This window comes from Rhododendron vialii, chromosome 11a (genome assembly GCF_030253575.1).
Source record: "Rhododendron vialii isolate Sample 1 chromosome 11a, ASM3025357v1".
Taxonomy (NCBI): Eukaryota; Viridiplantae; Streptophyta; class Magnoliopsida; order Ericales; family Ericaceae; genus Rhododendron; species Rhododendron vialii.
The window spans coordinates 3,858,638-3,878,715 of record NC_080567.1 but is presented as its reverse complement, the minus strand read 5'-3'; the positions used below and the strand labels follow the sequence as shown (position 1 = coordinate 3,878,715).

At 39.2% G+C, this 20,078-nt stretch overlaps 1 protein-coding gene across 1 annotated transcript; it reads right to left on the bottom strand.

Annotated features, from left to right (window-relative positions):
* Positions 1-4,697: 4,697 nt before the first annotated feature.
* Positions 4,698-14,278, bottom strand: LOC131306777 (uncharacterized). Its single transcript, XM_058333203.1, has 5 exons — positions 14,155-14,278; positions 13,107-13,255; positions 9,589-9,771; positions 5,256-5,428; positions 4,698-4,812 (listed from the first exon to the last, which is right to left on the bottom strand). The coding sequence occupies exons 1-5, from the start codon at positions 14,276-14,278 to the stop codon at positions 4,698-4,700; spliced, it is 744 nt and encodes a 247-aa protein (XP_058189186.1).
* Between the last annotated feature and the right edge of the window lie 5,800 nt (positions 14,279-20,078).

The following is a 20,078-nucleotide window of genomic DNA, read 5'->3' as shown; positions in this document are numbered from 1 at the left end:
TTTTCCAGCTGGATTTTTTGATGATCAAGGGGCTACTGACCTGGGAACCCCATTTTCGTCGACTGAACAGCGTTTGCAGGTGCATGGGTTGCACCACCCTCACAACCACTCCCCTCACCTTGTTGGCCACTTCTTCCACCAAGGAGGGCTGGCCAGCCTTGTTGGCTGGTCACTAGGCCAAGTCCTTCACCCACCTCACACCTTCTCTTGTCCTATAAATACCCCTCTTTGGTCATCTTGCAAAGGGTGACAAAAAAGAAAGAAAGAAAGGCAACACCATTTTCAAACACTCCTCATACTTCATTACTAAAGTCATTTCCATACACTCATCTTCCAAGCCACACCACCTAGTTCAATCCATTTCCGAAACACTCAAGCAAAGGTATAATTCCTTTACTGTTTACTGTTTTGATCCCTGAGGGGGGCTAGCAGAGCCAAGGCTGGTAATCAATACCAGTTATGGCTCTAAAGTCAGCAGAGTTACAAGAATCGTACACCAATCCTCCTGCGCGCGATGGACTCACTCAATCGCGCGATGCTTTTAGCTGTCACGCAACAATCCTCGCAGGGATAAGGTTTTGGTAATTTCTGTTTTGTTATAGCATAAAAAGTTATGTTGAAGCATGATTAGAATTAATTCCACTATTTTGCATGTTAAAAATCCATAGCTTAGCTTAATTTGTTTAGTAAGTTACTTTGGAATGCCTCTGGGTTGCTCTTGAACATGTCTCAGAGCCCAGGCATGCAAAGCAATTCCTTGAAGTCCAGTCAGGACACTCGCGCGATGAAGTGACTCCATCGCGCGATGGTTCGTCTGTTTCCAGTGGTTGCCCTTGCATGGGCAGCTTGGTCCATGACCATTGTTTAATGCCTCCACTGTTTAGGGGTTTGTATTTATTCTCTATCCATTTCGTTTGTAATAATTATTTACTTTCAGTACATATAAGCTGCTTGGTTTGAATCCTGGGTGTGCACTGGTCCTTCCAGAGCCCAAAAGGAGATAAAATTGAACCTGTTGGAGGGATATAACTATCGCACGATGGTATGAGTTGGTCGTGCGACGGTTGACTTGCATGCTGGCAGAGCCATGCATGCAAGTTGGCTGCTGCCTGTGCCCCATTTATATCAACGCACTGTTTTGATGCCCGGTAACAGTGTTGGGTTTTATCTTGTTTATCTTTCAAGCATGCCATGCATTCATATTATCTTTGATCACATGTTGCAAGGAGTTATGGCTTTTAATCCCCAATTAATTGTTCCCCGCCCTAATTGGCTAAAAATTGATTAATAAAAGAAGAATCGCGAACTTTTTCACAAAATCTTAAGTAAAGACCGATCTCCAGAATGGGCGAGAGGAGTGCCTTAAAACCCTTCCCCTCTCGTAACCTGGCTCCCGAACCCAGATATGGTTATGACGGACTGGTTCCTTAAACTTTTTCAAATCAAAATAGCGTGGCAGGTGCTTCGAAATACGGTTCCTTGGGTGTCGGACCTTCAAAACCCGAGTGGCGACTTTGTATTTTGCGAGCGCTTGTCGTCCAACTAAGCGCTCCCTCGATTCCGGGCTTTCGCGTTTGGAAATTCGGAAATTTCCAAAGGGCATGCTGCCCACACATACCATACATAAACGGTACCATAGCATACCATAACGGTACCATACCATACCAAAGCACCCATATTGTACAATAGCAAGCCAAAACACCCATATGGAACCATACCATTCCAAAACAGTACATTACCTTACAAAAATGTTCCAAAGCACCCATACAGTAAAATACCGTACCAAAATACCCATATGGTACCATACAATACAAAAAGATACCATACCTCACCAAAGCACCCATACGGTATAATACTGTACCATAATACCCATATGTTCCGTACCATACCAAAATGGTACCATGCCTTACAAAAAAACGTATCAAAGCACCCATACGGTATAATACCATACCAAGAAACCTATATAGTACCATACCATACCCAAACGGTACCATACCTTACCAAAACATACCAAAGTACCCATACAGTACAATATCGTACCAAAAGACCCATATGGTACCATACAATACCGAAATGGTCTCATACCTTCCAAAAATGTACCACAGCACCTATACGGTACCATACCATAACAAAACGGTATCATACCGTACCAAAGCATAAATACGGTACAATTCCGTACCTAAACACCATATGAAACAATACCATAACAACACGGTACCATACCTTACTAAAATGTACCAAAGCACCCATACGGAACAATACCATAACAAAACATCCACCTGGGACCATACCATACCCAAAAAAAAAAGAGGTACCATACCGCACTCAAAACACACCAAAGCTCCCATTCAGTTCCATACCATACCAAAACAGTACCACACCATATTAAAGCACCCATACAGTGCAATACCGTACCAAAACTTTCATGCGGTACCATAACTTCCCAAATTGTACCAAAGCACCCATACGGTACCATTCTATACCAAAACGGTACCATACTATACCAAGGCACCCATAACGTACAATACCATACAAAAACACCAATATGGTTACATACCATACCAAAACGGTACCATACCTTCCCAAAACGTACGAAAACACCTATATGGTACCATACCATACCAAAAAGGTACCATATAGTACTAAAGCACCCATACGGTATGATAACGTACAAAAATGTTACCATAGCTTACAAAAACGTACCAAAGCACCAATACAGTACAATACCGCACCAAAACACCCATATGGTACCATACCTTTCCAACACGGTTTCATACCATACCAAAATGTACCAAACCACGCATACGATACAATATTGTACCGAAATACCCGTATGGTACCATACCGCACCGAAGCACCCATACGGTACAATACCATATGAAAACACCCATATGTGCTATAACATACCAAAAGGGTACCATACCTTATCAAAATGTACCAAAGCACCCATACGCTACAATACTGTACCAAAACACCCCTATGGTACCATACCGTACAAAAATCGTACCATACATTCCCATAACGTACCAAAGCACCCATACAATAAAATACTGTACCAAAACACCCATATGGTAGCATACGATACCAAAACGGTACTATACATTCCCAAAACAAACAAAAGCACCTATACGGTACCATACCATACTAAAATGGTACCATACCGTATCAAAATACCAATACGGTACAATATTGTACCAAAACACCCATATGGTACGGTACCATAACAAAATGGTACCATACCTTACCAAAACGTACAAAAGTACCCATACGGTACAATACCTTATAAAAACTCTCATACGGTACCATACTATACCAAAACGGTGCCATACCTTCCCAAAACTTACCAAACTACCCATACGGTACAATTCCATACCAAAACAGTACAATACTATACCAAGGCATCCATATGGTACAATACCATACCAAACCACCAATATGGTACCATACCATACCAAAACGGTACCATACTTTTCCAAAACGTACCAAAACACCCATACGGTACCATATCAAACCAAAACGGTACCATATTCTACCAAAGCACCCATATGGTATAATATCATACAAAACCGGCTCCATAGCTTACAATAACGTACCACAGCACCCATACAGTACTATTCCGTACCAAAACACCCATATGGTACCATACCTTACCAAAACAGTACCATACCATACAAAAATGTATCAAAGCACTCATATGGTACAGTATTGTACCAAAATATCCATATGCTACCATACTGCACTGAAGCACCCATATGGTACAATACCATACCAAAACACCCATATGTGCCATAACATACCAAAAGGGTAGCATACCTTACCAAAATGTACCAAATCACCCATACGGTACAATACCGTACCAAAACACCCCTATGGACCACACCATACAAAAACCGAACCATACCTTCCCATAATGTACGTAAGCCAAGTCAATTATGTGTAGTATTCTGTGACCATCCCCACCAAAACTTCCTTTCCCAACGCCCCAGATAAAGCCTATTCAACCTCCAACAGTTCCGTCTCCACCAACTACTTCTACCTCTACCTCTACCTCTACTCTAACTACCTCCACTCCGTCTAAACCATCTGATCCAAATTCAAAGTCACCTCAGTTAATGGTTCAGTCAACTTCTAACCCTTCCAAAAATCCAATTTCCACTCTCCTACATACCTTAGCCACTATACCAGAAACCCCCTCACCAGAACCAACCATTGAGTTTGATTCAGATTCTGAATCTACTTACTCTATTCCAATTCCTCATGTTTTCATGATGAACCCAGATCTTCCTAAAGAACATGTTGAAGATCCTATTATTGAAGAAGGTCCTGAGTTTGATACACCACCAGAAATCTCAACCTTTGATTCCTTCTCACATTCCAATATCCATACCCAAGGTTTGTCGTTTGATAACATTCCCCCATCAAAATGGCTGGATAAGTTTTATGAAACTCATGCTTGGTGCACTACTGCTATGCTCTCTCCCAATGCTACACTAAGTATTGTTATTACTAAGTGTACAACAAAATTTCTTGGCCGTCTTTGTCAATGGTACTTAGCTCTTGGTGAGTACCGACAGCTGCAGCTTAAACAATTGCCAACCCTTGATCAATTCATCTTAGTCCTGCTTACTGAGTTTCTTGGAGACCATAACAACACAAAAGAGTTTGTTCGAGAAGAATATCTCGGCATGAAGTGTTGTTCATTCAAAAGAAAAGACTGGGAGATTCATTATGATTGTATGTCTCAAAGATTTTATCTTCTCAACAGCATGGATATTGATGTCAACCTCAAGCAAGCTTTTCTCAATTCCCTTCCTAAACCATTGGAAAATGAGACAACAATGTTACTTTAAACAAAAGGATTGACGCTGAATGCAACATCTCTTGGCGGTATTTACCAGCACTCTTTGATTGCCTTGAAAAAACTGTGCAATCACCAGAAATTTCTCAGAACTCTTGAAGAAAAGGGAAAACTTCTTGGCAAAGTATGTGACCGACCCGACCTCTCTATAAAATGCAAAGACAAGAAGTGCACTTGCCGTCCTTCATACCGGAAGTCCAAACACTTTCAGAAATGGAAGTTCCAATCTCCTGGCAAGTTTCAAAAGTTTTCAAAATCTGGCAAGTTCTCACGCCGGAAAAAATGGAAATTTTTCAAGAAGAAAAAGTTCAGAGGGCAGCGAAAGTCTGATCGGTGCTACATATGCAGAAAGAAATGGCACTATGCAAAATAGTGTCCAAATAAAGCAGTAAGGGACAAAATAGTGAATTCTTTGGCTCTCATTGATGATGATCTTGAAGATGGCGATGTTGAATCACTATTTTTCATTGATGATGAAGCAACAACTGAAGCAGTCGTAGCATTTACCTTTGATGATTCAAATAATTCATCAGAATCAGATGATTCTTCCGATGATTCTGACTCATTCCCCTATGAAATCCAAACATTTGAGTTCTCAAATATCATGATAGCTCAACCTCTAGCCAAGGTTAAAATCTTGCTTGGAAAATATGAGAAACCCATACTAGTCATCGCTTTCTTTGATACTGGTGCAGCAGCCTCCATTCTCACCCAACAATCATCCCTAGGTCCTATTGGCAATCGTGTTTTAGGCCCTTTACAGCAGCCAATGGAGAAACTTTTGTCATCACTCTGATCAGTAAGCCTATTACCATCCAACTTTTTCCAGGATACACCATAAAACACCAAGTCTATGGTTCTGATCTCCCAGGGAAAGATTTACTGTTAGGCTTTGATATTCTCCAAAATCTCAGCAAAGTCTCCTTGCTCAAAAAAGGTTTGAAATACAAAAACTACCTGTTACCCTAGACCACCCAACCAAATCTCTTTTCCATCGAAAACTTCTCCTCCATCAAAGAAGCCATAATCCAAACTTCATGTGCTGAATCTCGTTCCCAATTCCTCACCAAATGCTCCAACCCACTTTGGAAAAATCCAGATTTCTTCATTTCTCTTCCCTTTAAGAAAAATGAAGACATCAACCCCACCAAAGCTACCCATCATGGAATGAACCCAGAACACAACCAGCTTGCTCTTCAGGAGCTCCAGCAACTCCAGTCAGAAGGTTTGATTAAGCCCACAACCTCTCAGTGGGCATGTGAAACATTTTATGTGAACAAAAGGACAGAGCAGATAAGAGGAAAATGTTGCCTGGTTATCAATTCCAAGCCTCTTAATCATTTTCTGCAGGATAACAAATTCCCTCTTCCTCGGAGAAGTGTTCTTTTTGTAAACTTGCCTAAAGCTCAAATTTTCTCTAAGTTTGACCTAAAAGCAAGTTTCTGGCAATTGGGCATCCACCCAGATGATTGTCCCAAAACTGGTTTTGGCATTCCAGACCACCATTTCCAGTGGTCAGTCATGCCTTTTGGATTGAAAACAGCTCCATTTTTATTTCAAAAGGCCATGATTCGGATATTTGCTCCCATTCTATCCTCAGCCCGCCCTCGTCTATATTGATGATATCCTACTCTTTTCCCCAGATATAGAGTCTCATGCTGTTCTACTACAAATTTTCCATTCCCTAGTCCAAACCCATGGTATCATGCTCTTAGAGAAAAAAATATTTCTTGCTCAACCCGAAATTGATTTTTTAGGGATGCATATCTCTAAAGGTCAATATGCCCTCCAACCTCATATAGCCTCCCAACTTGACCATTTTCCAGATGAAGATCTTATAGTCAAACAAGTTCAACAGTTCCTCGGAATTGTTAACTATATGGCTGATTTCATTCCCAACCTTGCCCATTACCGTACTCCTCTCTCAGCTCTACTAAAGAAAACCTCTCCTCCTTGGTCAGCCCTTTGTACCAAAGCAATCAAAGACCTCAAAGCCATAGCCAAAACTTTTCCACCATTAACCATACCTTCAGATGGGAAGAGAGTCCTTCAGACAGATGCCTCTGATCTATATTGGGGAGCAGTTCTTTTGGAAGAAAATCCAGAACAAAAGCGCAAAATTTGTGGATACAAAAGTGGTGCATTCTCTCTAGCAGAGCTTCATTACCACTCAACTTACAAAGAAATTCTGGCAATTAAAAGGAGCATTGAGAAGTTTGAATTTCATCTAATCGATCATCATTTCTTGATTGAGACTGATATGATGAGTTTTCCTAGCATGCTTAAGTTCAAATAGAAACACCTTCCAAAGGCACAGTTGCTCAGATGGCCAATTGGTTTTCCAATTGGAGTTTTGATGCTGTTCACATAAAAGGAAAAACAAATGTCCTCCCTGATTTTCTATCAAGGCTCAAAAAAGAAATCAACGAATTTTCAAAAACAAAACCACATTCCTTTGTTCCGGGTTGTTCCCAATGATTTCCTATTTCCACCCAGTTAATCTTCCTGTCCACCTTCAGTGTCAAATTTTAGAGTTAACCATTTTTTCCAGGTGTGTCCAAATGTGTCAAAACCTTCAACATCTCTGTATTTTCAAGTGTGGTCTTGATGAAGGTACCATAAAAGGTTTACCTTTCCATCCTGTCTATCCCTTTCTCACCCAGTTTGAAGTGTCTTACCCCAATATGTCTTATTTCAAAAAAGAAGCCTATCTCCTCTTATGGTATTTAGTCGATGTGTATACTATAAGTGTCTGTTTTAATAAATCAGCAGTATTAGTGTATCTGGCTCATACGGCGTTCAATCAGGTCCATCATACAAAAGATTTCTTTTTGAAATTTCTCTTGCTCTTCGGAAGCATATCTTTTTGGCAACAGAAGATCAGACAAATCCCCAACAGTGCAGGCGGAGATCTCCAATTTGCTTTTTGGACAAGTCGCAACAACAGGAGTCATCCCAATCCAGATGGTTCTATTACATGGAGAAAGGAGTATCACACCATATTCCTCTCTGCATATCCAGAGTCTTAGAGCATCCAGAGCGACAGTGGAAATTACCTGGTCATGACTCAAACACTGTGTTCACTCAATGGATTGACACATGCAGAAGTTTCCTCATCTCTCCTCCATTATGAATCTGCAAATTGGAAATTCAATGATACTTATCCGGAAGAATGGTGCCAAAATATTCGCTATTTTTGGAACAATATTACTTGACCGACAGTACTGAAGACTATTCTGGAAGTAGTGGTTCAGATAATCCAGAATAACATCCCTATGTTCAGGCCACCTGTCTCTTTTGTGTGGTGCCCCCTTTCCATTTCCAGGAGAAGGTAATATTATTAATGTGTACTGTTATTGTATAATTATTGGTGTTGTGTATATCATATTATTAGTGTTTACTGTTAAAGTAGTACGTGTAGATAAGTCATATGTGTATGACTAGTAATAGTAATGGTTCAGTATGTATAGGCTAGGCTAAAAGTCTATGTTAACATAGTACAAGGCAATTATGTGTAGTATTCTGTGACATAATCGATGATGTAAGCAAGGGACCCTTTTATGCCTATAAAAAGGGGTCCCCTCTCCGGTGTAAAAACCCAAGTCAGAAAATCCAAGTTAGTGTGTGTTTTATAATATTTCCCCTATTGTTTTCTCTATTGCTCTCTCTCACGATCCTAACCTACTTTGTGTTTGTACCCACTTTGTGTCTGCTAATTGTGCACCTCTTGTCTTTGCATTTTATAGAGAGGTCTAGTCGGTCACATGCTTTGCCAAGAAGTTTTCCCTGTTCTTCAAGAGTTCTGAGAAATTATTGGTGATTGCACAGTTTTTCCAAGGCAATCAAAGAGTGCTGGTAAATACCGCCAAGAGATGTTGAATTTAGCGTCAATCCTTTTGTTTGAAGTAACCTTGTTGTCTCATTTCCCAATGGTTCAGGAAGGGAATTGAGAAAAGCTTGCTTGAGGTTGACATCATCCATGCCGTTGAGAAGATAAAATCTCTGAGACATACGATCATAACGAATCTCCAAGTCTTTTCTTTTGAATGAACAACACTTCATGTCGAGATATTCTTCTCGAACAAAGTCTTTTGTGTTGTTATGGTCTCCAAGAAACTCAGTATGTAGGACTGAGATGAATTGATCAAGGGGAAATATTATAAAACACACACTAACTTGGACTTTCTGACTTGGGTTTTTACATCGGAGAGGTGACCCCTTTTTATAGGCATAAAAGGGTCCCTTGCTTACATTACCGATTATGTCACAGAATACTACACATAATTGCCTTGTACTATTTTAACATAGACTTTTAGCCTAGCCTATACATATTGAACCATTACTATTACTAGTCATACACATATGAGTTATCTACACGTACTACTTTAACAGTAAACACTAATAATATGATACAACACCAATAATTATACAATAACAGTACACATCAATAATATTACCATCTCCTAGAAATGGAAAGGGGGCACCACACAAAAGAGACAGCTGGCCTGAACACAGGGATGTTATTCTGAATTATCTGAACCACTGCTTCCAGAATAGTCTTCAGTTCTATCGGTCAAGTAATATTGTTCCAAAAGATAGCGAATATTTTGGTGCCATTCTTCCGGATAAGTATCATTGCATTTCCAATTTGCAGATTCATAATGGAGGAGAGATGAGGGAACTTCTGCAGGTGTCAATCCATTGAGTGAACACAGTTTTTGAGTCATGACCAGATAATTTCCACTGTCGCTCTGGATGCCTTGAGATTCTGAATATGCAGAGAGGAATATGGTGTGATACTCCTTTCTCCATGTAATAGAACCATCTGGATTGGGATGACCCATGTTGTTGCGATTTGTCCAAAAAGCAAATTGGAGATCTCCGCCTGCACTATTGGGGATTTGTCTGATCTTCTGTTGCCAAAAAGATATGCTTTCGAAGAGCAAGAGAAATTTCAAAAATAAATCTTCTGGAGGATGGACCTGATTGAACGCCGCATGAGCCAGATACACTAATACTGCTGATTTATTAAAACAGACACTTATAAGATACACATTGACTAAATACCATAAGAGGAGATAGGCTTCTTTTTTGAAATAAGACATTGTGGTAAGACACTTCAAACTGGGTGAGAAAGGGATAGACAGGATGGAAAGGTAAACCTTTTATGGGACCTTCATCAAGAACATACTTGAAAATATAGAGATGTTGAGGTTTTGACACATTTGAACACACCTAGAAAGAAGGGTTAACTCTAAAATTTGACACTGAAGGTGGACAGGAAGATTAACTGGGTGGAAACAGGAAATCATTGGGAAACAACCTGGAACAAAGGAATGTGGTTTTGTTTTTGAAAATTGGTTGATTTCTTTTTTGAGCCTTGATAGAAAATCAGGGAGGACATTTGTTTTTTCTTTTATGTGAACAACATCAAAACTCCAATTGGAAAACCAATTTGCCCATCTGAGCAACTGTGCCTTTGGAAGGTGTTTCTGTTTGAACTTGAGCATGCTGGGAAAACTCATCATATCAGTCTCAATCAAGAAATGATGACCGATTAGAAGAAATTCAAACTTCTCAATGCTCCTTTCAATTGCCAGAATTTCTTTGTAAGTTGAGTGGTAATGAAGCTCTGCTAGAGAGAATGCACCACTTTTGTATCCACAAATTTTGCCCTTTTGTTTTGGATTTTCTTCCAAAAGAACTACTCCCCAATATAGATCAGAGGCATTTGTCTGAAGGACTCTCTTCCCATCTGAAGGTATGGCTAATGGAGGAAGAGTTTTGGCTATGGCTTTGAGGTCTTTGATAGCTTTGGTACAAAGGGCTGACCAAGGAGGATGGGTTTTCTTTAGTAGAGCCGATAGAGGAGTACGGTATTGGGCAAGGTTGGGAATGAAATCAGCCATATAGTTAACAATTCCAAGGAATTGTTGAACTTGTTTGACTGTAAGATCTCCATCTGGAAAATGGTCAAGTTGGAAGGCTATATGAGGTTGGAGGGCATATTGACCTTTAGAGATATGCATCCCTAAAAAATCAATTTCGAGCAAGAAACATTTTTTTCTCTGAGAGCATGATACCATGAGTTTGGACTAGGTAATAGAAAATTTGTTGTAGAATAGCATAAGACTCTATATCTGGGGAAAAGAGTAGGATATCATCAATATAGACGAGGGCTAAGGATAGAATGTGAGCAAATATCCGAATCATGGCCTTTTGAAATAAAGATGGAGCTGTTTTCAATCCAAAAGGCATGACTGACCACTGGATATGGTGGTCTGGAATGCAAAAACCAGTTTTGGGACGATCATATGGATGGATGCCCAGCCGCCAGAAACCTGCTTTTAGGTCAAACTTTGAGAAAATTTGAGCTTTAGGCAAGTTTGCAAAAAGAACACTTCTCCGAGGAAGAGGGAATTTGTTATCCTGCAGAAAATGATTAAGAGGCTGGTAATTGATAACCAGACAAAGTTTTCCTTTTATCTGCTCTGTCCTTTTGTTCACATAAAATACTTCACATGCCCACTGAGAGGTTGTGGGCTCAATCAAACCTTCTGACTGGAGATGCTGGAGCCACTACAAGAAAATTTGGATTGGGTGACGACTGAAAATCGTCACAAATTGCATGTTTTTCGTCACAAATAATATAGGTGACGAAAACTAATTTGTCGACTAAAGGTTGTCGAGGATTCCTACCTGGTGACGAAATCTACTTTTCGTCATCTATATTGCCTTTTGGTGACGAAATATTTCGTCACCAAAAAGTGAATAATTTGTGACGAAAATTTTTTCATCACTTATTGTGCTTTTTGACGACGAAATTTTTTGTCATCAATTATTTTTTTTGGTGACAAATTTTGGGTCTCAACAGTGACAAAAAATTTCGTCACTAATATAAGAAATCGGTGACGAAATTTTTCGTTGCAAAAGACGTTTTCATATGGAAAAAAAATCCTTCTTTCTTACTCCTACTGGGTTTCGAACCCAAGTCACTTAAGTTTTTCGCGCAATCTCTGACCAACTGCACTACACACACTTTTCAATAAATATTTGAAATATCTAATATATAACATATATGTTTAACATGAAAATATATTTCGAATGTAATGTTGAACCTTTAAACATTAAAATTAGCAATTTTGATAAACATGAAAGTTGTAGGCAATTGAGTTATTGTTCAAACCCAATTTGAATTATTTCAATCAGAATTTTTAGTAAAGAGTTATGTCCGAAATACATTTAGTGACAAAGCGCAATTCATAAATTTCGTCACGAAATGTACCCATTTGCCGACGAAATATATTTTTCGTCACTAAAGTTAAGCATTTGGTGACGAAAAAAATATTTCGTTACTAAATTGGTCTCATTTGGTGACGAAATATATATTTTGTCACCAAATGATTATCTTTGGCGACGAAAAATAATTTTGTCACCTTTATTAAGCTTTCAGTGACAAAAAATGTATTTCGTCGCCAAATGAGAACCTTTGGTGACAAAAATATTTTTTTCGTCGTTAAACATGTATAATTGATGATGAAATTATTTTGTCACGGAAGTTGTCAAAACAGTGACGAATTTATTTTTTCGTCGCCAAATATACTCATTCAGTGACGAAATTAAATTTCGTCGCCACTTTTTCGTCACCAATTTTCATTTTTCTTGTAGTGAGCTCCTGAAAAGCAAGCTGGTTGTGTTCTGGGTTCATTCCATGATGGGTAGCTTTGGTGGGGTTGATGTCTTCATTTTTCTTAAAGGGAAGAGAAATGAAGAAATCTGGATTTTTTCAAAGTGGGTTGGAGCATTTGGTGAGGAATTGGGAACGAGATTCAGCATAGGAAGTTTGGATTATGGCTTCTTTGATGGAGGAGAAGTTTTTGATGGAAAAGAGATTTGGTTGGGGGGTCCAGGGTAACAGGTAGTTTTTGTATTTCAAACCTTTTTTGAGCCAGGAGACTTTGCTGAGATTTTGGAGAATATAAAAGCCTAACAATAAATCTTTTCCTGGGAGATCAGAACCATAGACTTGGTGTTTTATGGTGTATCCTAGAAAAAGTTGGATGGTAATAGGCTTACTGATCAGAGTGATGACAAAAGTTTCTCCATTGGTTGCTGTAAAGGGCCTAAAACACGATTGCCAATAGGACCTAGGGATGATTGCTGGGTTGAGAATGGAGGCTGCTGCACCAGTATCAAAGAAAGCGATGACTGGTATGGGTTTCTCATATTTTCCAAGCAAGATTTTAACCTTGGCTAGGGGTTGAGCTATCATGATATTTGAGAACTCAAATGTTTGGATTTCATAGGGGAATGAGTCAGAATCATCGGAAGAATCATCTGATTCTGATGAATCATTTGAATCATCAAGGGTAAATGCTAGGACTGCTTCAGTTGTTGCTTCATCATCAATGGAAAATAGTGATTCAACATCGGCATCTTCAAGATCATCATCAATGAGAGCCAAAGAATTCACCATTTTGTCCCTTGCTGCTTTATTTGGACACTGTTTTGCATAGTGCCCTTTCTTTCTGCATATGTAGCACCGATCAGACTTTCGCTGCCCTCTGAACTTTTTCTTCTTGAAAACTTTTGAAACTTGCCAAGAGATTGGAACTTCCATTTCTGAAAGCGTGTGGACTTCCGGTATGAAGGACGGCAAGTGCACTTCTTGTCTTTGCATTTTATAGAGAGGTTTGGTCGGTCAAATGCTTTGCCAAGAAGTTTTCCCTGTTCTTCAAGAGTTCTGAGAAATTTCTGGTGATTGCACAGTTTTTCCAAGGCAATCAAAGAGTGCTGGTAAATACCGCCAAGAGATGTTGTATTCAGCATCAATTCTTTTGTTTGAAGTAACCTTGTTGTCTCATTTCCCAATGGTTCAAGAAGGGAATTGAGAAAAGCTTGCTTGAGGTTGACATCATCCATGTCGTTGAGAAGATAAAATCTCTGAGACATACGATCATAATGAATCTCCAAGTCTTTTCTTTTGAATGAACAACACTTTATGCCGAGATATTCTTCTCGAACAAACTCTTTTGTGTTGTTATGGTCTCCAAGAAACTCAGTATGCAGGACTGAGATGAATTGATCTAGGGTTGGCAATTGTTTAAGCAGCAGCTGTCGGTACTCACCAAGAACTAAGTACCATTGACGAAGACGGCCAAGAAATTTTGTTGTACACTTAGTAATAACAATACTTAGTGTAGTATTGGGAGAGTGCATAGCAGCAGTGCACCAAGCATGAATTTCATAAAGCTTATCCAGCCATTTTGATGGGGGAATGTTATCAAAGGAGAAACCTTGGGTATGGATATTGGAATATGAGAATGAATCAAAGGTTGGGATTTCTGGAGTTGTACCAAACTCAGGACCTTCTTCAATAATAGGATCTTCAACAAGTTCTTTAGGAAGATCTGGGTTCATCATGAAAACATGTGGAATTGGAATAGTGTGAGTAGATTCAGAATCCGAATGAAACTTTTTGGTTGGTTCTGGTGAGGAGGTTTCTGGTATAGTGGCTAAGGTATGTAGGAGAGTGGATATTGGATTTTTGGAAGGGTTAAAAGTTGACTAAACCATTAACTAAGGTGACTTTGAATTTGGATCAGATGGTTTAGACGGAGTGGAGGTAGTTGGAGTAGAGGTAGAGGTAGAGGTAGAGGTAGTTGGTGGAGACGGAATTGTTGGAGGTTGAATAGGCTTTATCTGGGGCGTTGGGAAAGGAAGTTTTGATACCAAATTAGCAGACACGAAGTGGGTACAAACACAAAGTAGGTTAGGATCGTGAGAGAGAGCAATAGAGAAAACAAGAGGGGAAATATTATAGAACACACACTAACTTGGATTTTCTGACTTGGGTTTTTACATCGGAGAGGTGACCCCTTTTTATAGGCATAAAAGGGTCCCTTGCTTACATCATCGATTATGTCACAGAATACTACACATAATTGCCTTGTACTGTTTTAACATAGACTTTTAGCCCAGCCTATACATACTGAACCATTACTTTTACTAGTCATACACCTATGACTTATCTACACGTACTACTTTAACAATAAACAATGAAAGTTGGATTTGAGGATTGAACTGGGATGGGCTTTTGTTGATTTTTCTCATAAGCTGTAACCCAAGACTCTGGGAGAAGCTTGTGAAGCTCAGGACGTGAAATCTGTCGTGGAACATGGACATAGGAAGCTTGGTGAGGGGCGTTGACAGTTACAAAAAGGGCTTCATCTGTGGAGGAAGGTAATGACATGTCAAAGGCATGGTTTTGAAGGCGATAGGCCATATGGTAGTGAAGGGTTGCTGCATATGTGGTGAAAATTTGGGAGGCACCACCAATTTGAACTTGGACCTTCAATGCTGATAGCAAATGAGGATCTGCTAGTGGCATATTGAAATTGGGGTAAAAGGTAAAGATCACAGTTCCAGCATTTAACGTGGTTTGGACAGTAGCAATGCATGCGTGCTGATACTATATGAACCTGGTGTCTACCAGAGTAAGTCTGGAAGTAACAGGTAAACCTTTTCTGCCATGGAAAGTGACACCCAGTCTGATTGCTCCAAAGTGAAGATGTGTAAATCCTTGTTGTTGCCAAAGGCGAGGCAAATCAACTGGGATTTCCAAGGGTAAAAGTTGTTCAGCTTCTGTAATTGCTATAAAACATTGATCAAACTTAGAGGCTCGGACATATTCTTTGACAGAAGTTGGACGCTTTATAGAAAAGAGTTGGGTGACAGTCTTTTTTACAGATGTTTGGGGTCTGACAAAGGAATTATATGGGTTTAGAAAAGGAAGATCAGTAAGGGGAACCTTACTGTCATCAGGTAGATATTCAAACTCATATAAGTACTCAAGATTAGAAGAAGAAGATGAGGAATTTCTACTGGTGGATGATTGTGAAGGAACTAAAGAGGAGGTAGCAGAGGAATAGGTGGAAAATAAATGATTCATTTTTTATGGATAAAAGTCTGGGTTCTTCGTTTCCTCATACAACAAATCTTTTCCTTTTCAATGTAAAATCTTTTAACTAATTTTGATTAATAAAATTTTGTATACCAGGGTAGATAAACCGAGACACACTGCTCAAAAGCCAAAAGTCTCAAGGTACTTAAACCCACTGATACAATTTTTTTTAACCAAAATAGTTAATGAAGTTTCTGATGTGGAGGATCCTTAAAAGGCAACCATAGAGCATGCGCTTCTATTTTTCTTCTAGAAAAGATTTGAAGTAGTTTTGGAAAAGAAGTTCCCAGAGGAAGGGTTTATGCTAGAATGAACAACATTGGCTCTGATACCAAATTAGCAGACACGAAGTGGGTACAAACACAAAGTAGGTTAGGATCGTGAGAGAGAGCAATAGAGAAAACAAGAGGGGAAATATTATAGAACACACACTAACTTGGATTTTCTGACTTGGGTTTTTACATCGGAGAGGTGACCCCTTTTTATAGGCATAAAAGGGTCCCTTGCTTACATCATCGATTATGTCACAGAATACTACACGTAATTGCCTTGTACTATTTTAACATAGACTTTTAGCCTAGCCTATACATACTGAACCATTACTATTACTAGTCATACACATATGACTTATCTACACGTACTAGTTTAACAGTAAACACTAATAATATGATACAACACCACTAATTGCCTTGTAATTATTTGATAACAATAAACCTTTTCATATTTGCTCCCGTTCTATCCTCAGCCCTTGTCTATATTGATGAAATCCTACTCTTTTCCCCAGATATAGAGTCTCATGTTGTTCTACTACAAATTTTCCATTCCCTAGTCCAAACCCATGGTATCATGCTCTCAGAGAAAAAAATGTTTCTTGCTCAACCCGAAATTGATTTTTTAAGGATGCATATCTCTAAAGGTCAATATGCCCTCCAACCTCATATAGCCTCCCAACTTGACCATTTTCCAGATGAAGATCATACAGTCAAACAACTTCAACAGTTCCTTGGAATTGTTAACTATATGGCTGATTTCATTCCTAACCTTGCCCAATACCGTACTCCTCTCTCAGCTCTACTAAAGAAAACCCCTCCTCCTTGGTCAGCACTTTGTACCAAAGCTATCAACGACCTAAAAGCCATGGCCAAAACTCTTCCTCCATTAACCATACCTTCAGATGGGAAGAGAGTCCTTCAGACAAATGCCTCTGATCTATATTGGGGAGCAGTTCTTTTAGAAGAAAATCCCGAACAAAAGCGCAAAATTTATGGGTACAAAAGTGGTGCATTCTCTCTAGCAGAGCTTCATTACCACTCAACTTACAAATAAATTTTGGCAATTAAAAGGAGCATTGAGAAGTTTGAATTTCATCTAATCGGTCATCATTTCTTGATTGAGACTAATATGATGAGTTTTCCCAGCATGCTCAAGTTCAAATAGAAACACCTTCCAAAGGCAACATTGCTCAGATGGGCAAATTGCAGCTGGGCATCCATTCAGATAATCGTCCTAAAACTGGTTTTTGCATTCTAGACCACCATTTTCAGTGATCAGTCATGCCTTTCGGATTGAAAACAGCTCCATCGTTATTTCAAAAGGCCATGATTCGGATATTTTCTCCCATTCTATCCTCAGCCCTCGTGTATATTAATGATATTTGTACCCAAAGTAGGTTAGAATTGTGAGAGAGAGCAATAGAGAAAACAAGAGGGGAAATATTATAGAACACACACTAACTTGGATTTTCTGACTTGGGTTTTTACATCGGATAGGTGACCCCTTTTTATAGGCATAAAAGGGTCCATTGCTTACATCATCAATTATGTCACAGAATACTACACATAATTGCCTTGTACTGTTTTAACATAGACTTGTAGCCTAGCCTATACATACTGAACCATTACTATTACTAGTCATACACATATGACTTATCTACATGTACTACTTTAACAGTAAACACTAATAATATGATACAACACCAATAATAATACAATAACAATACACATCAATAATATATGGTACAATACTATACCAAAAATCCACATGGCACCATACCATACCAAAATGGTACTATAAAGTCCCAAAACATACAAAAGCACACATATCGTACCATACTGTACCAAAAATTGTACCATACCATATCAAAACACCACTACGGTACAATACTGTACCAAAACAACCATATAGTACCGTACCATAACAAAACGGTACCATACCTTACCAAATGTACAAAAGTTCCCATATGGTACAATACCGTATCAAAACTCCAATACGGTACCAAAACGGTACCATACCTTTCCAAAACGTACCAAAGCACCCATACGGTACCATTCCATACCAAAACGGTACAATACTATACCAAGGCACCCATATGGTACAATACCAAACCAAACCACCAATATGGTACCATACCATACCAAAACGGTACCAAACTTTCCCAAAACGTACCAAAACACCCATACGGTACCATATCAAACCAAAACGGTACCATATTCTACCAAAGCACCCATACGGTATGATACCGTACAAAAATGGCACCATAGCTTACAAAAACATACCAAAGTACCCATACATTACTATTCCGTACCAAAACACCCATAAGGTACTATACCTTACCAAAACAGTACCATACCATACCAAAATGTACCAAAGCACTCATATGGTATATTATTGTACCAAAATACCCATATGCTACCATACCACACCGAAGCACCCATACAGTACAATACTGTACCAAAACACCCATATGTGCCATCATATACCAAAAGGGTACCATACCTTACCAACATGTACCAAAGCACCCATACGCTACAATACCGTACCAAAACACCCCTATGGTACCATACCGTACAAAAACCGTACCATACCTTCCCATAACGTACCAAAGCACCCATACGGTACAATACTATACCAAAACACCCATATGGCACCATAAGATACCAAAACGGTACCATAACTTCCCAAAACATACAAAAGCACCGATATGGTACCATGCCATACCAAAATGGTACCATACTGTATCAAAACACCAATACGGTACAATACTGTACCAAAACACCCATACGATACCGTACCACAACAAAATGGTACCATACCTTACCAAAATGTACAAAATTACCGACACAGTATAATACCGTATATAAACTTCCATACGGTACCATACTATATCAAAACGGTATCATACCTTCCCAAAACGTATCAAAGCACCTACGCAGCACATTCCATACCAAAACGATACCATACTATAGCATGGCACCCATATGGTACAATACCATATGAAAACACCCATATAGAACTGTACCATACAAAAACGGTAACACACCTTCCCAGAACGTACCAAAACACCCATACGGTACTATACCAAACCATAACGGCACCATACCTTAGCAAGGCAGCATACGGTACAATATCGTAGAAAAATGGCGCTATAGCTCACAAAAACGTACCAAAGCACCCAAACGATACAGTACTGTACCAAAATACCCATAAGGTTCCATTCCATACGAAAACGGTACCATACCTTTTCAAAACGTACAAAAGTACCCATACGGTACAATACTATACCAAAAACACTCATATGGTACCATACCATACAAAAACGGGACCATACCTTCCCAAAACGTACCAATGCACCCACGCGGTACCATTCCATACCAAAACGGTACCATACTCTTATGATACCATACAATACAGAAACGGTACCATATCATACCGTAACGGTTCCATACCGTACCAAAGCACCCTTACAATACAATAGAGAAAAAAAACACCCATTTGGTTCCATACATTTCCAAAACAGTACATTACCTTACAAAAATGTTCCAAAGCACCCATACAACACAATATCGTCCCAAAATACCCATACGGTACCATACCATACAAAAAAGGTACCATACCGCACCAAAGCACCCATACGGTATGATATCGTACCAAAATACCCACATGTAATATACCATACCAAAACAATACCATACCTTACCAAAACGTACTAAAGCACACCAATACGGTACAATACCGTACCAAAAAACCCATATAGTACCATACCATACCGAAACGGTACCATACCTTACCAAAACGTACCAAAGTACCCATATAGTAAAACATCGTACCAAAACACCCATATGGTACCATACCATACCAAAACGGTACCATACCTTACAAAAATATACAAAAGCACCTATATGGTACAATACGGTACCAAAACACCCGTACGGTTCCATACCATATCAAAATGGTACCATACTGCACCAAGTACTCATA